The 19,506-nt window shown below is 36.4% G+C and overlaps 1 protein-coding gene across 1 annotated transcript in view; it reads left to right on the top strand.

Moving 5' to 3' along the window:
- The first annotated feature begins 8,938 nt into the window (after positions 1-8,938).
- LOC134528196 (uncharacterized) overlaps positions 8,939-19,506 on the top strand; it is a 60,370-nt gene continuing 49,802 nt past the window's right edge. The window contains exons 1-2 of the mRNA XM_063361587.1: positions 8,939-8,984; positions 14,539-14,747. Of these exons, the coding sequence (XP_063217657.1) occupies positions 14,610-14,747 (138 nt within the window). The 5' untranslated portion in view covers positions 8,939-8,984; positions 14,539-14,609. The remainder of the gene's footprint in view (positions 8,985-14,538; positions 14,748-19,506) is intronic.

The following is a 19,506-nucleotide window of genomic DNA, read 5'->3' as shown; positions in this document are numbered from 1 at the left end:
GAATAAACAGTGCTTGAATGACAAAAAATGCACATTAGTAAGCACACTATCAAATCCATTCAAATTGTTTGCAAACTCTACAAATATTACCTAAAACTTTTGTGAAACAATTTCTGATACAACCAACTATTGCAAAGTGTGGATAAAGAGGGGGTGAACTACAAAAAGAACTTTGTAACTCCATTAGAAGTCACACCATCAAATTGGTTCAAATTGTATAATTTTTATCTAAAACTTTCGTTTGAAACAATTTTTGAAAAAACCTGAGGTTGGAATAAGAAAATAAATAACACTTTCCTATTATGTATGCTATTGAATGCATTCTTATTTTTGTTTAACTTCCAAATATTGTCTAGAACTAAAAAAAATTGTTAAAATAAATTCTTATCTAACCAACTATTACTGAAAGGGGTGGAAATAAGGTTTGAAAGTATACTATCAAATTTGTTATAATTCATTGAATGAATCCAAAACCTTTTCTAAAACTATGACTAAAACAATTTTTGTACAATCATTACTGTAAAAACAAATTAAAAACTTTCTTAGAATCAAATTTATTTTAAACAATCTTAAACCTATGTGTAAAGCAAATTACACAGGTCTGCAATGAAAAAGATTTTAAAATAAATTTATCACAAACATGTAGATGTTGGTCTGTATATAGCAAATATAAACTTTGTTTTAACGTATCACGTCATTCTTTTTGCATATAGATAAATATATAATAGTTCGTTAGTTTTTTTTACAAAATGGATTCCATGATCTATATTTCTTTTCTATACTCTATGACCGACCATCCTATTGTCTATTGTTACTAACCTGCCTTTCCCTTGTGAGAAAAAGTATAAAAAAAAAAAAAAAAAAGTTTATGTAGTCTATGATTAATCATAGTGGTTTAAACTGCAAAAGAAAAAGTGTAATAAAAGATTGTTTTATTAAATCTGTAACTATGGCTCCTCGGAGTTGCAAAAACAATCCAAATGTATTTTGCTATATTTGCAGTTAATATACAATAGTTAAGCAAAGATTAAAAATAACAGACTTTGTAAAAAATACTTATTATGTTTACTTCGGAATGAGGTTATGTTACTAAGAGAAACAGTGGGTTCCGCATACATTATGCCGGCTATGTGTTGAAGTGTTAAGATAATGGACTTATGGTAAATCAAAATCATTGTCATTCTGTCATTACTATGTAGTGGCGAGAACAAAAAATTCATACAGATGATTGTTATTTTTGTTTGACCAATGTAATAGGATATGATTCTAAAATCCGCGCCAAAATTGTGTATTCTGATGTTTCGTCCATAACAAAGCCAGTTCCACATGAACCCGAATTACCCATACCAGTTCCTATTAAAACTAACAGCTTTGAAACGCCTTTATCACAAAACTCAGAACAAATTGATCATCTGCAAAGCAGTGGTGAAATTTTTCACCCTACAAATGACCCTCAACCTTTAAAACAGCAAGAACTGAATGATTTGGTACGGAATTTTGGATTACCTAAGGACGCTGCAGAACTTCTCGGTTCTCGACTAAAAGAAAAAAAAAATATTAGATGCTGCAACTACATTTTACTGGTATCGAAGCAGAGAACAAGAATTTGTAGAGTATTTTAAGAAAGAGAATAATTTAGTGATTTGCTGTGATATTGGTGGTTTAATACAAAAATTCAATATCGAATACAATACACAAGAATGGCGACTCTTTATAGATTCTTCAAAAAGAAACTTGAAGGCTGTCCTTTTGCATATCGGCAATAAATTTGCATCGATACCTGTAGCTCATTCAGTTTATCTTAAAGAAACTTACGAAAACTTGAAAAATGTTTTGGAGAAAACAAAATACACCGAACACAAATGGTTAGTTTGCGGTGACTTCAAAATCATATGCATGCTTCTTGGTCAACAGCAAGGCTACACAAAATTCCCCTGTTATATTTGAGAATGAGACAGTAGAGCAAGAAATTTACGTTGGAAAAAAACTGATTGGAAAATTAGAATGGAATTGAAAGTTGGAGTAAAAAATGTCATCAATCCGAGCTTGATGGATTCCGAAAAAATATTGCTTCCACCACTTCACATCAAACTTGGTTTGATCAAACAGTTCGTAAAGGCATTACCGCAAGATGGAAATACTTTCAAGTATCTTTGTTCATGTTTCACTAGCTTATCTGATGCGAAGTTGAAAGAGGGAATATTTATGGGACCTGATATCAGGAAACTGATTAGGGATACAGAATTTGACAAAGTGATGACAACCTTGGAACGAAATGCCTTGCATGGCTTTAAAAATGTTGTGTCTAAGTTTCTAGGCAACACAAAAGATCCTGCGTATAAAAATATTGTCCAGGAAATGTTAAATGCCTATAAAAATTTAGGCTGTAATATGAGTCTGAAAATTAATTTTTTGAAGTCTCACATTGATTGGTTCCCAAAACATCTAGGCGACTACAGTGAAGAACAAAGTGAACGGTTTCATCAGGACATAAAAGAGATGGAAAGAAGATATCAAGGCCGTTGGGACATTAATATGATGGCGGACTATTGCTGGATGATACACAGAGATGAAATAAAAAATCGCAAACGAAAATCAACAAAAGGCAGTTTTTTTTTCAAAAAGAAAACATTATTAATTGTTTTCTTCATGTATACCTTAATGTATTTTAATAGCTATAGACTCAATAAAACTTTATAAAATATTCTAAAATGATTCTCATTCATTTTATTAATTTTTTTTTCCTTTTTCATATTAAAATACTATTTCATCTAAATCTGATAAATGTAATGTGGTATATATCATATGAATACCGTTTTATATTACTTTTAAGACAATTAAAACAAATATTAACCATTCTACAAAAAAACTTTAAAAATAAATTGGTTGTCTGTAAAGTCGGTTTACGGACGATAGTTTGTGACGTCATAACAAAACATTGATGAAATGATTGCATACTTTTATGAATAAAATTGAATCATTATTATTGAATTATCCCTATTTTGTATGAATACAAAGAAGGACGAGTGAAATGAAATCTACAATTTAATTGATGAATTTACTTTTATTTGAACTCATTAATTCAACCTATGTTTATTACTTTAACAAAGATTATTTTAACTATAACTTTTATACATGTTTGCTATTTAACTTCAAGATTGTCGAGAATGTTTTACGCTTTTTCGCAATTACACATTCATCGACGAAGTTTGTTCGTCGTGAAATTAAACGTAGAATTTAATAAAAATTGCCCTTGCAGTTAATAAAATAAGTATTAGTAAGTTTAAGAAAGAATTTCGGCTTTAATCTCCAACGCAGACGCTCGTGGTGCGCTGGGGCCAAGATTAAAATTCGTCGAGAATATTTTACGTTTATATGTCTTAGTGCTCAAAATTATATGCAATTGTGGCCCCGGGCACGAAATTTTATTTATAATTCATCAATAATAACGCTCCTCGCGATAAACAAGGGAAATATGTATTAACGAGTGCCTGGTTGTCGCGGAAGCGGATAGATAGCGAGATTCGTTCGGTTCGCGTCCGTCACCGTAGATGACAGCACCGTAGGGGAATAATATTTCGTTTTTATAATACGATTTAATAACAAATACACATCCCAAATACACCAAACTTATTTATAATGTGTTACAATATTTTTTAAAACATTGTGCAAAAGATCCCGGGTGTAATTTGAATTATTATGTGTAACTGTAAAACACCATTGTTCGTACAAAAACGTATTTGAAAATTCAACATTACTTTTAAATAACCGTACCTAGTGTGCTGAAAATCGGTGGACGATCGTTAAGTTACATAATATTAATAATTCAAACGACAAAATCATGATTGAAAAGTCAAATCGATGGTTCCAATCGAGTGGAAGAGAGACGCGGCGCAAGCGTACAAAGAGCGTAACGGGACACATCGTAGTGGGATAATGTGTGTTACAGGACACTTTTTCGTGCGTGCAGCCGGCGTTCATCGATTTATTAGATGTTATCACGTAAAAAAAAAAATCGCAGACCTGTGTTATTATACAACCAAGATTTTAGTGCAAGGGATGATAAATAGTTTTTGAAGGTCAACAATATTGTATATTACCTTAGTTGGCATAATATGTAATTCATTCTATTCATTCATAATATTCATAATATTTTCATAATATTTTCATTATTTCATTACATGGAACGTGAGAAAATGTTTAATCGATAATTTTGTAATATTGGCGAACATATATATGTAGGGACCGGAAAAATTCGCGGTTTCAATAACCTTCAGGATAGACTGCACATTCCCCTGTATACTTGGGCAAATAACACCAGTTCATTGGCTGCTGACTTGTGAGTCGTCTCAGCTGGTTTGTCTGTGATTCGATCCTTCTTCGGTTGAGGGTTTATAATTGGTTGAGATTCGTACAGATGAACAGTAAGCCAATAGCAAAATCATCTAAAAGGTATATGTATTTGACTTCTTGCCTACCGCCGAATGAATCCGCGAATTTTTCCGGTCTCTATATATATGTCATGTACATTAAGTTCTAGAAATGTTCCAGAATTTTATAGAAGATTCCAAAATATTTCCAGAATAAATACTTACTTTTAAATCTACCTACCTACGTCTGTAGGCTGTACCAAAAGGAATTTTGTTATGTTGTGATTACTCCTTGCTATTATTATTTAAGTTTACACGTTTACAGTATGTATCCAAGGATAATTTTGCTTCTATAAATTTTCATTTGGCACACCAATACGATTGGTGCGTCCCCATATGTTTACGAATTGGGATATGTACCTATTGGTTTATGCTGAAACACATGGGTCCGCCATGTTGACGACTTCGGCTCGGTCTGTGGGCCTCATTGTGGTATTCTCACACACTAACGACAAGCCACAGGCGGGAGTTCGACCGCAGCTCGTCGCTCATGAGAACAGTTCGTCAATTCCCAAGCTCCTGTGCACGAGGCTACAATCACTGTACACACGAATGAACCAGTCAAATAGCAGGTACCGTCAGTGGTGGGCATAGCCTCGCAACTGGGGAGCTTGTAAAATGACGCTCTGGTTGTGAAGAGCGTCCCGTGGCTTGTCGCAGCACTAGAGAGTAACACGACCCGGCCCGCAGGCGGGAAAACCAACACTCACGCCTACCGCCTACTCGCAGGGTGCAATTCATATTCGAGCCCACTTTTTCGCGTCACTTGCCTGGCGAGTGTTGATTTCACGAGGCTATGCAGTTTACGCTTGGTATTCCCTATTATGGTTGAAAATACGTTCATAAAATTAATTTTTGGGTTCGTTAGCTTCAGATAAAATGGACACAACAATGCCGGATTGTGGACTATTGGGGGGAGGTGTGAAGGGGATACTGCTTTTTTGTCCATAAGAAAGTATTGTTTGGATTTTATGACCGGCATATTGGAAAGAGAATATGTACGGTCCTTATCCGTTAACAGTCCGGTTTGTATATGGCTTCACTTCTGCTGGCACAGATACACTGGACTCTTCCGATATCTTTGAATCATAACTTCACTTGCTCGTTGCAATAAATAAAAAGAAATACCCTCAACTGGATGAAAAAAAAAAAATTGGTTGTCTGTAAAGTCGGTTTACGGACGATAGTTTAACGTGAAAGCGTCATAACAAAACATTGATGAAATGATTGCATACTTTTATGAATAAAATTGAATCATTTTTATTGAATTATCACTATTTTGTATGGATACAAAGAAGGAGTGAAATGAAATCTACAATTTAATTGATGAATTTACTTTTATTTGCACTTATTAATTCAAATATATTTATTACTTTAACGAAGAGATTATTTTAACTATAACTTTTATACATGTTTGCTTTTTAACTTCTTTCAATCTGTGTTATTCTGTTAAGGATAGGACGCTGATAGGAAAAGTAGGAAACGAATGGGAATGTTGCAAGTTTAATGTGCCTCGAAAAAGTCAAATTGATGGTTGTTCCAATCGAGTGGAAGAGAGATAGATGCGGCGCAAGCGTAAAATGAGCGTAACGGGATAAAGCGTAACGGGACAATGTGCGCAACGGGACAATGAGTCATCATTTTTCATGCGTGCAGCCGGCGTTCATCGATTTATTAGACGTTGTCACGTCAAAATTCAAACGAGAGTAAAAATGAATTCTTAGAAAAAGTTAACAAAACAACATCCTCACGGCACCATCCTTTCCAGCGTCCATAAATATCGCGAGGTCGTCTGAACTTGCTGTTTGTAACATGACATTGTTAGCTGTATCTCTTCCTGCTGAGGAGGAAAAACTATGACGCTGATAAATTTCTGAAACCGAACGATAAAGGAGGGACCCCAAACCAACAACGACGCAGTTTAGCGCGAATATCTACAGGTTTCGTGTCTCAAAACTATCATGCTAATATTTTTCAATGAAATTCCCGCCCACTTGGATCTCGCTACGGATCCACTAGAGGTGTAAAAGTAAAAAAAAAAAGCGTACCCGTATGTATTCGTTACTATAACAATTATTACTCGTTATGTACTATCGTACCGTTACGTTACTCGTTACTTCCGATACCTCAGTATAGGAGCTTCCAGAACTGCTGTATCTGACACGGAGTATGGAATGATGGTTTCATAGGTTGATCTGTGTTTTTTTCATGAGATGCTTTTTCAAATTTGTAGTATAGCCGCCTTTCACTGAATACAGAACAAAGATCACATTTTGTCTTATCGTCTTTAGTCTGCGTAAAATAAAAATCCATAATTTACTTCTTTTCTTATCCACTGTAGCAGGTAAATTGAACTGTAAAATAAAAATAATAATAATAAGTGTAAATAATAATAAATCGAATATAAACAATTAACACTATTTGATAATTAACCGCTTTTGTTAATTAAAAAACAATTAAATCTCATTAGAGCGGCTTTATTATAATAATTTATCTCAAAAACTTGAAAATACGCGATAGTAAAAAACAAAAACATACATTTTTCTAATTTGTAAAAAAATACTTTCTTACCTTGTTTCTTTTCCAAACTCAAACTTTGTCAACACACACAATACCTTTAATAAACAGTAAAAAACTTGGACGACGAATTTCTAAATTATACTTTACTTAATAAACAAACATCGTTCTTTGTCACGTACGTTTTTAAATTCGCCGAATAAGCGCGCGCATGCGTAAAACATACGATCAGCAAACGTTTCAATACACGCATCAACGGTACTTGCGTGAACTGAAACAGTGTAGGTACCCATACTACGAAAAATGCGAGTAACGAAATGCATTCGTGTGTAACGTTTCGTTACTCGGTATTAGATGGCGCACCCGTTAATCAGTACCGAATACATACGGTTTGCTACAGCTCTAGGATCCACACAGTCCTCGTCGTAGCTTTATCATCCTTGCTTCCACACATAATATTTTGTTAATAAATAAAACGTAGTGTATGATAGCAGCCTTGGGTCGTGTTTATAAATTTTTCAAGATACGTAAGAGCGCAAGGACGCAAAACGTTACTAACACAAGAAAACTACGGTAGTACGTATAATAAATCACGCTAGTTGCAAGACTATATAACCAATCCTACAACTTGAAACTGCAGAACTGCAAAAAAAAAAAAATTCTTCATATGGTTTTTTATACAAAATAAAATAGTTAAAAACTATTTATTAAAGGGGTTATATTTAAAAGTACTTAAAAAATGTTACATGTTATGATAAGTTCAATATAAACCATACATTTTATCGATTAAATGTTTTTTAAAGTGATGAATATTTGGCAAGATATCACTGAATTTGTCATTTAAAGACCAGAAGAATGCTTGGTGATTCCTAAATTAATTTTGACAAAATAGTCATTTCTAGAAACATATAATTCCTCCGTAACAAATTCAATCGAAATCGTTTAGATAGGGGCAAAGTATGTATACAAGAGGGTGCATAGTGTATAAATTTAGCTAAATTATTTGACAAACTTAAAAAAAAACACTTTTTAGAGTTTTTCTGTCGTGACTGAAGTTGTGGTTACTCGAAAGTGTCGAGTTTATTTTACCACCGCTCAGTCCCTTGTCGCACGAGACCAATAGAGGCGGAAGTTAAATCTTAGTCTTTATATTCCCTTGGCTTTTTTCCTTTCAATTTCAATCTCTCCCACGCAACCCCCAGCTATTGCAGCTAAAGCTGAGAAATTGAAAACCTCGTATGTGTTTCTCAGTAGGCGATAAACACAAATTACTTGAGGCGCACCCGCGGCTGAAAACACGAGCCTCACGTGCGCAGAAACACGGAGACAGCAAGGCACCTAGTGTGAATGTAGCCGCGTACACAATTTTCACGATAGGTCATGCGCTCTGGAAGAGGGGGTTCCCAAGGGGATTCCTGGCTATTTTTCCTCTTCAAACTCCAGGAAAGTGCTTATATTGGCAATCTTAAATTAAACTTCCGGGCTTCGTCACCACTAACGTCAAGTTGCAGATCAGTCGTTGGTTCAGGGGGCCCCCCGCATTAGTCAGGGGAATAGTTGTTTTATGACGAACAATAATAAATCTGAAAGTACGCCTTTTAGCCATTTTTAACGCTTCTAAAACTACAGTTCAAAAACTTGATCCGGAGACAAAACCTCTTATCGGCCTTCAGCGATTTGTTAAAAATTTTTTTTCGTAAACAGACTCCATTCGGATATCTTGAGCAGTTTTTTGTTGTTTTCCTGTAGCTCTGCACGCCGTATGTGTGCTCGTGTAGCCGAGGCCATTAAAAAAAAAGGATTAAAAAAAAATTAAACTTCTACCAAACATCTGCTCTATGGCCGCAGCGAGGCGTCGCGTCGGGTCACGGCGCTCCCGACTCCGCGCCATGTGGCCGGTCGCCCGGCGTGTCCAGTGACGTCATGGCGCCGACGCGCAGGACGTGACGCGCAAGGCAAGCGGACAACAGAACGAGTCCGCCAGTCGTTCGCTGGAGGCCGCGAGGAGCTGGCGCTATACTGAACGTGGCTCGGATGGTGAGTGCCATTACCCACAGTCGCTTTCATTGTTCGTGCTATTCGGACACAGAGGCCGCCGCTTCGCATTAGATTTATAGCTGGAAAGCCGCGTCATGAACGTCGCTGTCGTGGATAACGACCACTAACATTTGAGTCCTGACGAAAAAAAAAAAAAAAGGCAAATTTAGTGCTAGCGTAATTTGAAGCTTTTTTTTTTATATTTTGTTATAAAAAAATTGTGATAATTTACATTAGGAAATAAGAGAACGCAACTGTAGGCAAGCACTAGTCACCACAGAAGCACTAGAGGGTTGTACGTGCTTGTGTTATGAAATGACGAGAAACAAGACAGAAAGAGACACAATGACAGGACGCCTACGCATTTAAAGAAAACGGTTTGTTCGACGACTTCCAAATAACGCAAATCCCTCGTCAAAACAAGCATTCGAAAGTGCAGGCTTCACACCCAGTGGCGTAGCCAGGATTTGTGTATGGGGGGTGTTAGAAGCATGCCCCCCCCCCCCCCCCCCCGTATTAAAGCGGGGGGGGGGGGGGGGGGGTCCCTCCCCCGAAAAAAATTGGATTTTAAGGTATAAAATAGTACTATTTTAGCAGTTTTCGGTTTTTAAATCCAAACCAACATTGTGATGGTAAAATTTTTATTAATTTTAATATGAAATTTGTTTGAGTGATGAACAAGAAATTAATTAAAGATTTGGTGCTAAGGGGGGGGGGGGGTGTGGAACCCCTAACCCCCCCCCCCCTGGCTTAACCCCTGTTCACACCGTCGACGCAGTGACCGCGGAGGACATCAGGCATGTATGTCTCTTATGGCGCCAGCAGCCATGGAGGTATTAGTGTATGGAGTGGGTGTCTGTTCTGAAGTTGAAGTCAACTGGTTAGCAGCTGTATACAGGCTAATCTGCTATAACTTTGTTTTAATAGCTTGTAAAGAACTAGCTAGTAATAATCGTCGGTTTACGGAATATAGTTTAACGTGACAACGTCATAACAAAATATTGATGAAATGATTGCATACTTTTATGAATAAAATTGAATCATTTTTATTGAATTATCACTGTATTTTGTATGGATACAAAGAAGGAGTGAAATGAAATATACAATTTAATTGATAAATTTACTTTTATTTGCACTCATTAATTCAAATATGTTTATTACTTTAACGAAGAGATTATTTTAACTATAACTTTTATACATGTTTGCTATTTAACTTCTTCCAATATGTGTTATTCTGTTAAGGATAGGACGATGATAGGAAAAGTAGGAAACGAATGGGAGAGTTTCAAGGATGATGTGAAGGAAAATGGCTTACCCAACACCAAAATGCAGTCAAAAAAAATATATTTGCGCCACGGACTCTGCAGCAATGCTAGGAGGAACGGGTTAGCAAAGAGCAATGAAAATGTTACATAGAAATGCATGAAAACAGAATTACGCCACGGACTCGGTCGCAATGCTAGGAGGTTCAGGTTAGCAAAGAGAAATATAAAATGAGCGTAACGGGACACAGCGAAACGGGACAATGTGCGTAACGGGACACTTTTTCGTGCGTGCAGCCGGCGTTCATCGATTTATTAGACGTTGTCACGTCAAAAACAAACATAATCTGCATAAATCATCGCCAAACTTCATTATAAACAAAAATTGTTTTGCTGCGAAGATCGGAAAGGGGTGATGAGGGGTCGTTCTGATTTAGACTTCAAGTATTAACATGGAAAATATAGAACACTTCAACTCCCTTACTTCTTACCTCCTTGCCAGCAGCATAAAAAAATCCTGACAACGAAGTCCATCTGAATCGACGGGACTTGCATCGCCAGCACAAATGACGACTGCTGTGAATTTGCTCGTATGTATCGTTTGCTGGGAAGCGCCACTACAGCTCTTCGTCGATTGAGTTCCGGGCGTACACGGTATGGTGACTCGTGCTTGCCTAGTTGCGTTTCGTCACCCCCTAACGTATTTGGAAACACTTCCTGTAGGGGAAACCGTATGACGGCGCCTAAGGCCGGGTTTGTAAACTACTATAACGCAAGACTCTGAAAGGTCAATAACGACCTTTTCAAACGACCCGTATATAAAATACGCACGACGCAAGCTGCAAGCATCCGTCATCTTTCAACTTCTTGCGTTTCGGCTTGCGTTTTCGCAAGCCGAAAACTTTTAAAGGCGCAGACTTTGTGTGCATAGAAGGCAACGATGTTATTATTATATGCATCACGTTTTTATTTGTTAAAATTACACACAGTGAAATAAAATAACATTTTAAGATAAAATTATTTACAATATCAAATGTTTTTTATGATAAATTTGTTTTATAAAAATAAGCCAAAGGGAATAAATTTGTTTTTTTCTATTTTACAATTTTACAATTTCAAATTGTAGGGTTGGAGACGTTTTGCGTCTTTCGTGATTACAAATAAAATGATTTTTGCTAGAAAAAAAATAGAAACAAATGTGAGCTAGTGTTTCGGTACTCACCAGTGATGTGTAACATTTTTAAATCTCGGTAACAAGCAAATTCGAGTGTTCTCATTTTGCAATTACACTTATGATACGAAACTCGGACACGAAATTAACCGTACAATTCTTAAAAATAATGCCGAGCATGATAAATATAAAAAAAAAAAAAATATTGTGTTTCAACTACATTTTCTTGATGCGAATCACACGTAGTTTATGCACCCACTGCTAGCGCTGCCGGAGCAGCTACGTCGACTAACGAAGTATTCGATGTGCCGAGCGAGATTTTAAACTATTTAATGAAACGGCTCCGATAAAACTGAAAAAAGACTTAAAAAAATTCTAAACCCCGGCTTTGGACCTTATTTTAGACAAGGATTCTCATTTAAATACTTCCCAACTTGTTAAACTCCACTGAATGGTTAATACTATAAAGTTATCCTTAGTCTTTGTGAAATTTGATTCTCCCCATCCGCCACAGATGGCAGCACCGTGGTTACACATTTCCGTTCCATGCGACTTCCATTCACTAAATTACTCCCTCCAAGGGCCGTATGCAGAGAGCTAAGATGTTACGCATAAAAAAAAATTGCGTGTTGCGTATCTTGCGTGATTTATGAACACAGCTTAATTCCTTCTGAACATATGTATGGGCTGTCCATTGTTCCACAAGTGCCCGGGTCGGGAAGATGAAACGTTTTAGGTTTGGAGAAGGAAGTTGAGGGTGGGGGTTGGGGGGCGGAGAGAGAGAGAGAGAGAGAGAGATATTCGAGGCAGATATCGCCACATCTCGGCACGCGACACGCGGCACGTCATTGGACGAGCGGGCGAAGCAGGAAAAAGGGGGGAATACCCACTCTCCGCCGCGCTCAAGCGACGCGTCATCAACGGCCGGCTTTCTGTAGCGTCCTCGCTCGAACTCGTGCGCGCGAAATAGACCTGATGGATCAGTGTAACAATTTGAACAAATCTAAAGACGTTACTAGGGGCAGGCACTTTTCGCGAAAAAATCTGAATACCTATTAGACTGCAACAAGGTACAATCGCACCAGAGATTTCTTCCTTGTAATTGCCAGCCGTCTGCGAGAGAAGCAGTTGCCTTATTTGGCCGAGCCACTAGGGACGCGTTTGCTTCCGCGCTGAATTACTGTGATTGGTGTTGTAACAATGACATGCGCCTGAGAGAAACTCACCCAATCACGAAACACAGACGGCACTATAGTGTTTGAACTTTCAGCTAGTCTCAGAATCTTTTCGCGAAATATGCATGGCCCTAGTAGTGGCCTTACTAACCGCACATCTCGCTGCCTGTAGCCAGCTACACGCCGTGTTACAATGAAAATCACGACTTACAAAAAAAAATTTTTTATCAGGCATGAGGATAAGATGGTTTTTGAAGTTATAGTTCTTTAAGCGCTTTATGGAAAAATGATGAGTGAATTGATAAGAATGCGCGCACACCATGCAACGAAATTTTCACAGGAATATGGTGAGCCCAAGTGTAAGCCCATATATAGTCACTTTCATAAAAATTAGGGGACATAACAAACGCAGGGGTGTGCCTAATGAAACATTATGATAGAAAAACTACACTGGGATATATTTGGTAAACTAAAATAGTCATAATGAAGAGTAATCCCAAACATTTAAAAAAAAACCTTAAGTGAGGTTATGTTCCCGTATGTATAATATTTTTGTAACACAAATTATAACGTTATTGTTTAATAAATAATTCTATCCAATAAATTAGATTAAACATTTAGCATATTTATTTGATTTTCATTATTAATTAGAATTCATCACGATTTTACTAAATTAAATAATTAATTTTATACACATGTTTATATTAATATTGAATACCGAGCATTTATTTAATGGAATTTTGTTTCAATATAATTAAAAAAATTAAAACAAAAAAGAAGTATAACTTCTAACACGCGTACATAAGTATACACACTATTTTTTTTGTAGAAAAGTAAAGTTCACATGTGTGTGTATGCGGGCATAGAATATGACCATGCATGCGTTACTACACACTGATTAGTGCGTGAAGCCTCTATTTGTTCAGCTGATAGTCTGAGCCTCGTTTGCTGGACACCCAAATTATTGATTGAATTCTTTGAATTTGTGCTGTGGAAACCGTTAGCTAAATGACTGCATTTTACATAAGAAACTGCGTGTAACAACAGAAATCCTAATTCATACTTATTTACCGTCCTCAGGCTTGGTCACACACAATTTCCGCAATGTTTTGGGTGTTGCAAAGTGGAGATGGCGGGATAGAAGGTGACTTAAATTACGTCACAGCATGCCTTCTTCTGACACTTCTGACTGCATGCATATAAAATCCAGAGGGGGAAGTGGGAATGCACAGGGGCGTACGCAGGGAATAGAGGACTGGAATGCTACTAAAAACATCTATAAGAATCTATCATATCCAACAACGAAAAGGAAATACTTTGAAAGCAAACAGCGGGAAAAGTGGTACTATCACCCCAAAATGGAATTCTGCTCTTGGGCACGGGGATACATTTACCCCCTACCTCAGAAAGTCAAAAGATGCGCTAGATAAAATTACTTGTGAAGTAGATTTTTTTGGGCAATTTTTTTTATAATGTAACATCATACATTTGGTAGTAGTAATTTATTGAATGTAACGGAAGACGCATGAACTCAAATGTATTAAATACGATGCTACAGATGGCGCGGATCAAAGTTCTCAAAGCCAAAGGAAAACGTTATAGAATTAACTTTTTGATGAATTTTAACCAGATAGGCAATATTTTAATAACATTCCTTATCAAAAATCAGGTCCAAGCTGGGGGGGTTTAGTATATATTTTTTTCAAGTCTTTCTCGCTTTTATCGGATCTGTTTCATTATATAGTTTAACCTTTCGCTCCCCAAAATCGAATGATTCGGAAGTCGACGTAGCTGCCCCGGCAGCGAATTCTAGCGGCGGGTAAGGAATCTACGTGAGATTCGCGCCTATAAATTTAGTTATAAAAACACAATTTTGCGTGTCCGTGTTTCGCTCGCGTGTCTTATGTTGTTTAAAATAATAAATTGCTAGCACCTTCCACCTGCAGACTTGCTGTACCCGGCGCTGACTCCACGGGTGTGTGTGCGGGGCAGATCTCGGCGAGGGGGGTGCGGAGCCATGCGGGGGTCGACGCGCGCGGTCAGAGCCGCGGCGTGCCTGGGGCTGATGGCGGCGCTCGCGGCCTGGCCGCCGGCCTCGGCCGACCAGTTCAAGCAATGCCACCTCGGCACTGAACATTTGCACAAGCTCGAAAAGGTATGTCCTCCCTTCTCCCTCCTGCACTATTTAAAAAAAGATTCACGTAATTTGCGAATTTTTATTTCGTCCTTTGCAGTTTTTTACCGCTGTTTGTCATGGAATTTTTTTTCAAGAATGCAAAATAAGAAAGAAAAATAAGAAGGTTAATGTTTGTTTGTTGTAATTATTTACAGAAATAAATATACAAACATATACTTAGTGTTATAATATGTGTTTTAAAATTGTTCAGGTTAAGATTTTTAGTAATGCCATAATTTTAACATGTTATGCATGCGAAAGCTTTAGAGTATTAACGGTTTGGTGAAGTTTAGCAAGATGGACAGTATTTAAATAAAATTACTTGTCGAAAATCAGGTCCAAAATTGGGATTTAGGAATTTTTCAAGTTTTTTTTTTTTAATTTTTGGCTTTTAATCGGTGCCGTTCTAATAGTTAAACATTTCCGTTTGTTTCGTGCTGCTATCTGCGGGTGATGGTGGGAAGCAACGTTTATGATTCAAGCAGAGAATTCCAGCGAAGGACGCAGGAAGTGTGCGATGTGCGTCTATAAATGTTTGTATGCACCTGAAAAGTGAATATTTTGTTGATGAGTATACTTATTATACACTCTGCATTAATTTAAATAATTCTAGTTTAAATCTCTTGTCCGAGCTTCGCAATAAAAGTTTATTTGCAACATGAACAACATCAGAAATCACGAATTTGCTCGTTACCGGGGATAGATGTTTACAAATCACTGGACGAGTATGTACTGGAAGACTTGCCCACATTCATTTTCTCCGATCAAATTCCTTCCGCCAGATTCTCTGTGCTGTTCAGGAATTTAACATCGATCTCCGCGTGTTAATCACGTTTGTTGTCTATTCTTGAGGAGTTTGTGACATCCAGTGAAAATAAATCAGCGATGACTAATGTCTATGAAGCTGATTTAAATAACGTGCCATTTTAATATCTTTTACCAACAATTTTCAATAACATCAAAGCTTTATTTCATTAAAACGTCTCCTAATTAAGGCTCGGTCTTCCACGACGTACTGACGATTTTATTTTTAAACGAGGCCATAGTTCACGATTTTTGCGAATTGGCATGTCATTTGATCAAAAACTGAGCCAGCATGATTTAAGTTATAGAGATATCGTATGATATATCTTAAAGAGGAATGTTCAGCCTATTTTTAGGAATATTGTTAAATGCAGTAATGTATTTACATAATTTAATAAAAATGTTTGAAATCAGACTTTTTTAAAGCTTCGGCACCATCAGAAATAGTACGTCACTACGTGCAATAAAAATAAACGAGTATTGAGTTTTATGTCCAATAAATCGTCAGTCATTTGGGCATCAACCTGTCTAAACATACTTACTGATAATTTGATATTTTCTTTTAAATTTAATTTTTTGATGTTTAACATGAAAATTTTCTAGTAAAAATATTTGTTTTTAAGACGTTGTAGTGTATTATTTTTGATAAGTAAGTGTCTTGCTTAAAGGAGTAACGTCATATCTTGACTTTGGTAGTACAACAATTAAAATCAGAGCAATTGACGAGCTGAATAACCAAAAACAAACGTTTTCTCCTATACTGCAAGGTTAACGGATAGTTGTCAGTTCCGCTAACAGAGCGCAGTGCGATGCTCGCTCGGTGCGTTGCTCGCCGGCTGTGTAGGGCACGCGCTGGCACAGTGATGCCAAGTCGTCGATATTTAGTAGTTTGAAATCTCTGTAGTGGTGACACAGTGCGCGCAATTTTTACTATTATTTACAATGGGCAAGAGGAAAAGGTCTTACCGCAATCATAAGCGAAATAAAAGAGCTTTGTCGGTTTCTGCCTACTGGAGAAGACAGAATACTTCTAACAATTCTGAAACAGTATCAACATCAGAAAGCAACCCAAGTGCACAAGAAACTGAACCGCATGAAATTTTATCACAGTAAGTACTTCTGTTATTTTTAACTAGACTTAATTTATAACAGCAAAGTCATGTATTTATTTTCGCTAATGAAACTTGATAGTAGATACTATTGAAAAGCTATATTCTGATTGGCAACAACATGAAAATAATTTAACAACGAGTAAATAATTATAAGAAACAGGGGTACATTTCCTCCCTGGAAAAAAAAAATGTGAACGGTGGTAATGCCTTTTACTCATGTTGTGAAAAAATCTTACCGACATGTCCCCCGGTCTGCAGCTTCATGGCAACGGCTTGCGTGGCCGAGGTTCCAAGCCCGTATATAGTCCGTGGCAGAAAACGTGTTCCTAAGTTATTTTGCCTAAGAATATATAATAAAAAAAATTCAATAGCAAAACATTTAAATCGTAGGTTAAGTGTTTTTTGCATACAATTGTATACAATTTAATGCAAAACTTGAGACTTGATTTTTAACTGTAATCACTTTGTTTAAAAAAAAATTAAAGTATATCATACACCTTCTACCTCTGTACACCTTTTAGCTTGAAAATATTTGTGTTATTTTTAAGTTAATTGAAATATGTGGTTTAATATTTTTTGTTTCATATAGGAATGAAAATGAACAGACAGAATTGGATGATAGTATGCCACCACTTTTAATTGAAGTTGATCAAGGAGGTTCTTCTTGGGATAATCTGAAAGGAAACCGGCTCTTCAATCCTGCATACGTAATTCCCAAAATTCTTAGCCTTCAGAGCAGCCACAAGAAGCAGTGCACTTTGGGTACAATCCAATTCAAAAAAGAAATCAGAAATGGCTTACATTGTAAGTGATTCATGGAATGTGATGGCTGCAATCGACAATATGAGATACAGAATGAAGAATGTGATAGCAGTGTACTGAATAGTACGGGGGCATGGGCTGCTGTGTCATCTGGCATCGGATTCACACAATTAGAAAACATTCTGAGCATTTTAAATGTTCCTTCAATGTCAAAGAACACTTACATAAAGAAAGAAGTAGAACTAGATAAGGTAATTAAACAATTTTAATTTCTTTTTCAAATAAAATAAAATATTATGTTAATCTTAGTACATTACTTTTCACTACTCATCCATCACAGGTTAATAGTCGCCTTATTTTACGGGGCATGGTTAAATGATCTTAAAATACAAATGTTCGATTAGATAAACAATATAAGTCAAGTGACAAAAAGCAAAGAAAATTATTCATTTAGGAACGAAATATCATCAAACTACGTTTTATAATTAGTGTTTTAGTACAAAATCTGGAAAGTTAATGATTGCACATATAAAGAAAATTAATTCCTACTTATAAGTACATAATAAATGCGTGAATCCTTTTATTGTTGCTTACAAACTAGTGCAACTCAAAAATATTTAAAATGTTCTGTATTATTATCCATGCCCGTCAAAACAAATTTCAAAATAAAATAAAAATAAAGTTTCAGTTTAATGGAAAATTTTTAAATCTGATTATGCTAACCTTATTTTGATTACTTGCAAAAGCCCCCATTAAGCTTTAATTTGAAACACTTGCACAAATTATGTGAAAAACTAAACAGTTTTTTTTTTTTACTCGCTTACAAACTAGTGCAACACATTAAAATAGTACAAAAGTAACGCATTTCACAACCCCAATAAAACAATAAATCAAAACAAAGACTACCTATGCCATTCTAAAGTAGTCTTTTTTTGAAATCATCTTATGTCTACAGTATAACACATCATTAAACATCTTAGATTTGTTTCAGGGAGAAACACATTTATTCATAATAAATATCTTTAGGACAACAATTGCTGCTACGAAATTCTCTAAGAAAGTGTAAAATGTAGTATTATAGTATTTTGGCGATGGCATATGATTTAATTGAGTGTATTTAAGGTTTGGAGCGAGAACTTGGACCGAACCATATCAGATGCAGGGAAAGAAGAAAGAGCTCTGGCTATTCAAGAAGGAGATGTAGACGAAGATGGCATTCCATTTACTACAGTCATTGTGGACGGTGGATGGGCCAAGCGTTCTTACGGGCATAAATACAACTCTCTTTCAGGAGTGGTAAGTTACTTACGGGTCTAACCATATCAATTTCAATAATGTCGCAGTTGTTAAGAAGTAAAGGGCTGAGGTAGTGTTACGAAATACATATTTCTTTGGCTAAGTTAGGCCCCGCTAGTTTGGATTATTCTATATTTTAATTATATTTAATGAAATATAGGGGAGGACGGGGCAAGTTGACGAGCGGGGCAAGATGACGAATGACTTAGTTCCACGTCATGTTACTAGATAGCACCACCTAACAGACACTACTAGCGCTCCACACTGGTGGGCACTAAAGAATCGCACAATGAAGCCGCTGCCACCATTTAGTTGTTTGTTAGATGATGTTCGTACATTTGGTCTGACGTATTGTAATTTTCAAGAACTTCTAAGTAATATCTCATGGACAAACAGGTAAGATATTTGGTTATTCAATGCCACACATTATTACCTTAGACAATATACTTTTCTTAACCACTATATATTGTTAACCTTTTATTTTTTTTCCTAGCGAAAAAATCCAATACTAATAACATTGCTGATCGGGGCAAGTTGACTGGGGCAAGATGACGACTCGTCATCTTGCCCCAAGTGCTTTTTACAGTTGTGTTTTAATTGTTCATGCCCTACAGGCTTTCATTAAACAAAAATTCTAATTAAAAAGTATTTAGCCTACCTAATTGTATTTTTTTCTAGGAAATGCCTATTCATGGTGGAAGATTTTGAGAAGTTTTCACTGAAGAGCAGCTAGAAGATTTAAGGAACTACTCGACAGCAACGGA

Source organism: Bacillus rossius, chromosome 1 (genome assembly GCF_032445375.1).
Source record: "Bacillus rossius redtenbacheri isolate Brsri chromosome 1, Brsri_v3, whole genome shotgun sequence".
Classification (NCBI taxonomy): Eukaryota; Metazoa; Arthropoda; class Insecta; order Phasmatodea; family Bacillidae; genus Bacillus; species Bacillus rossius.
Note: the sequence above shows the minus strand (reverse complement) of the source record. Positions and strands in the feature narration are given on the sequence as shown.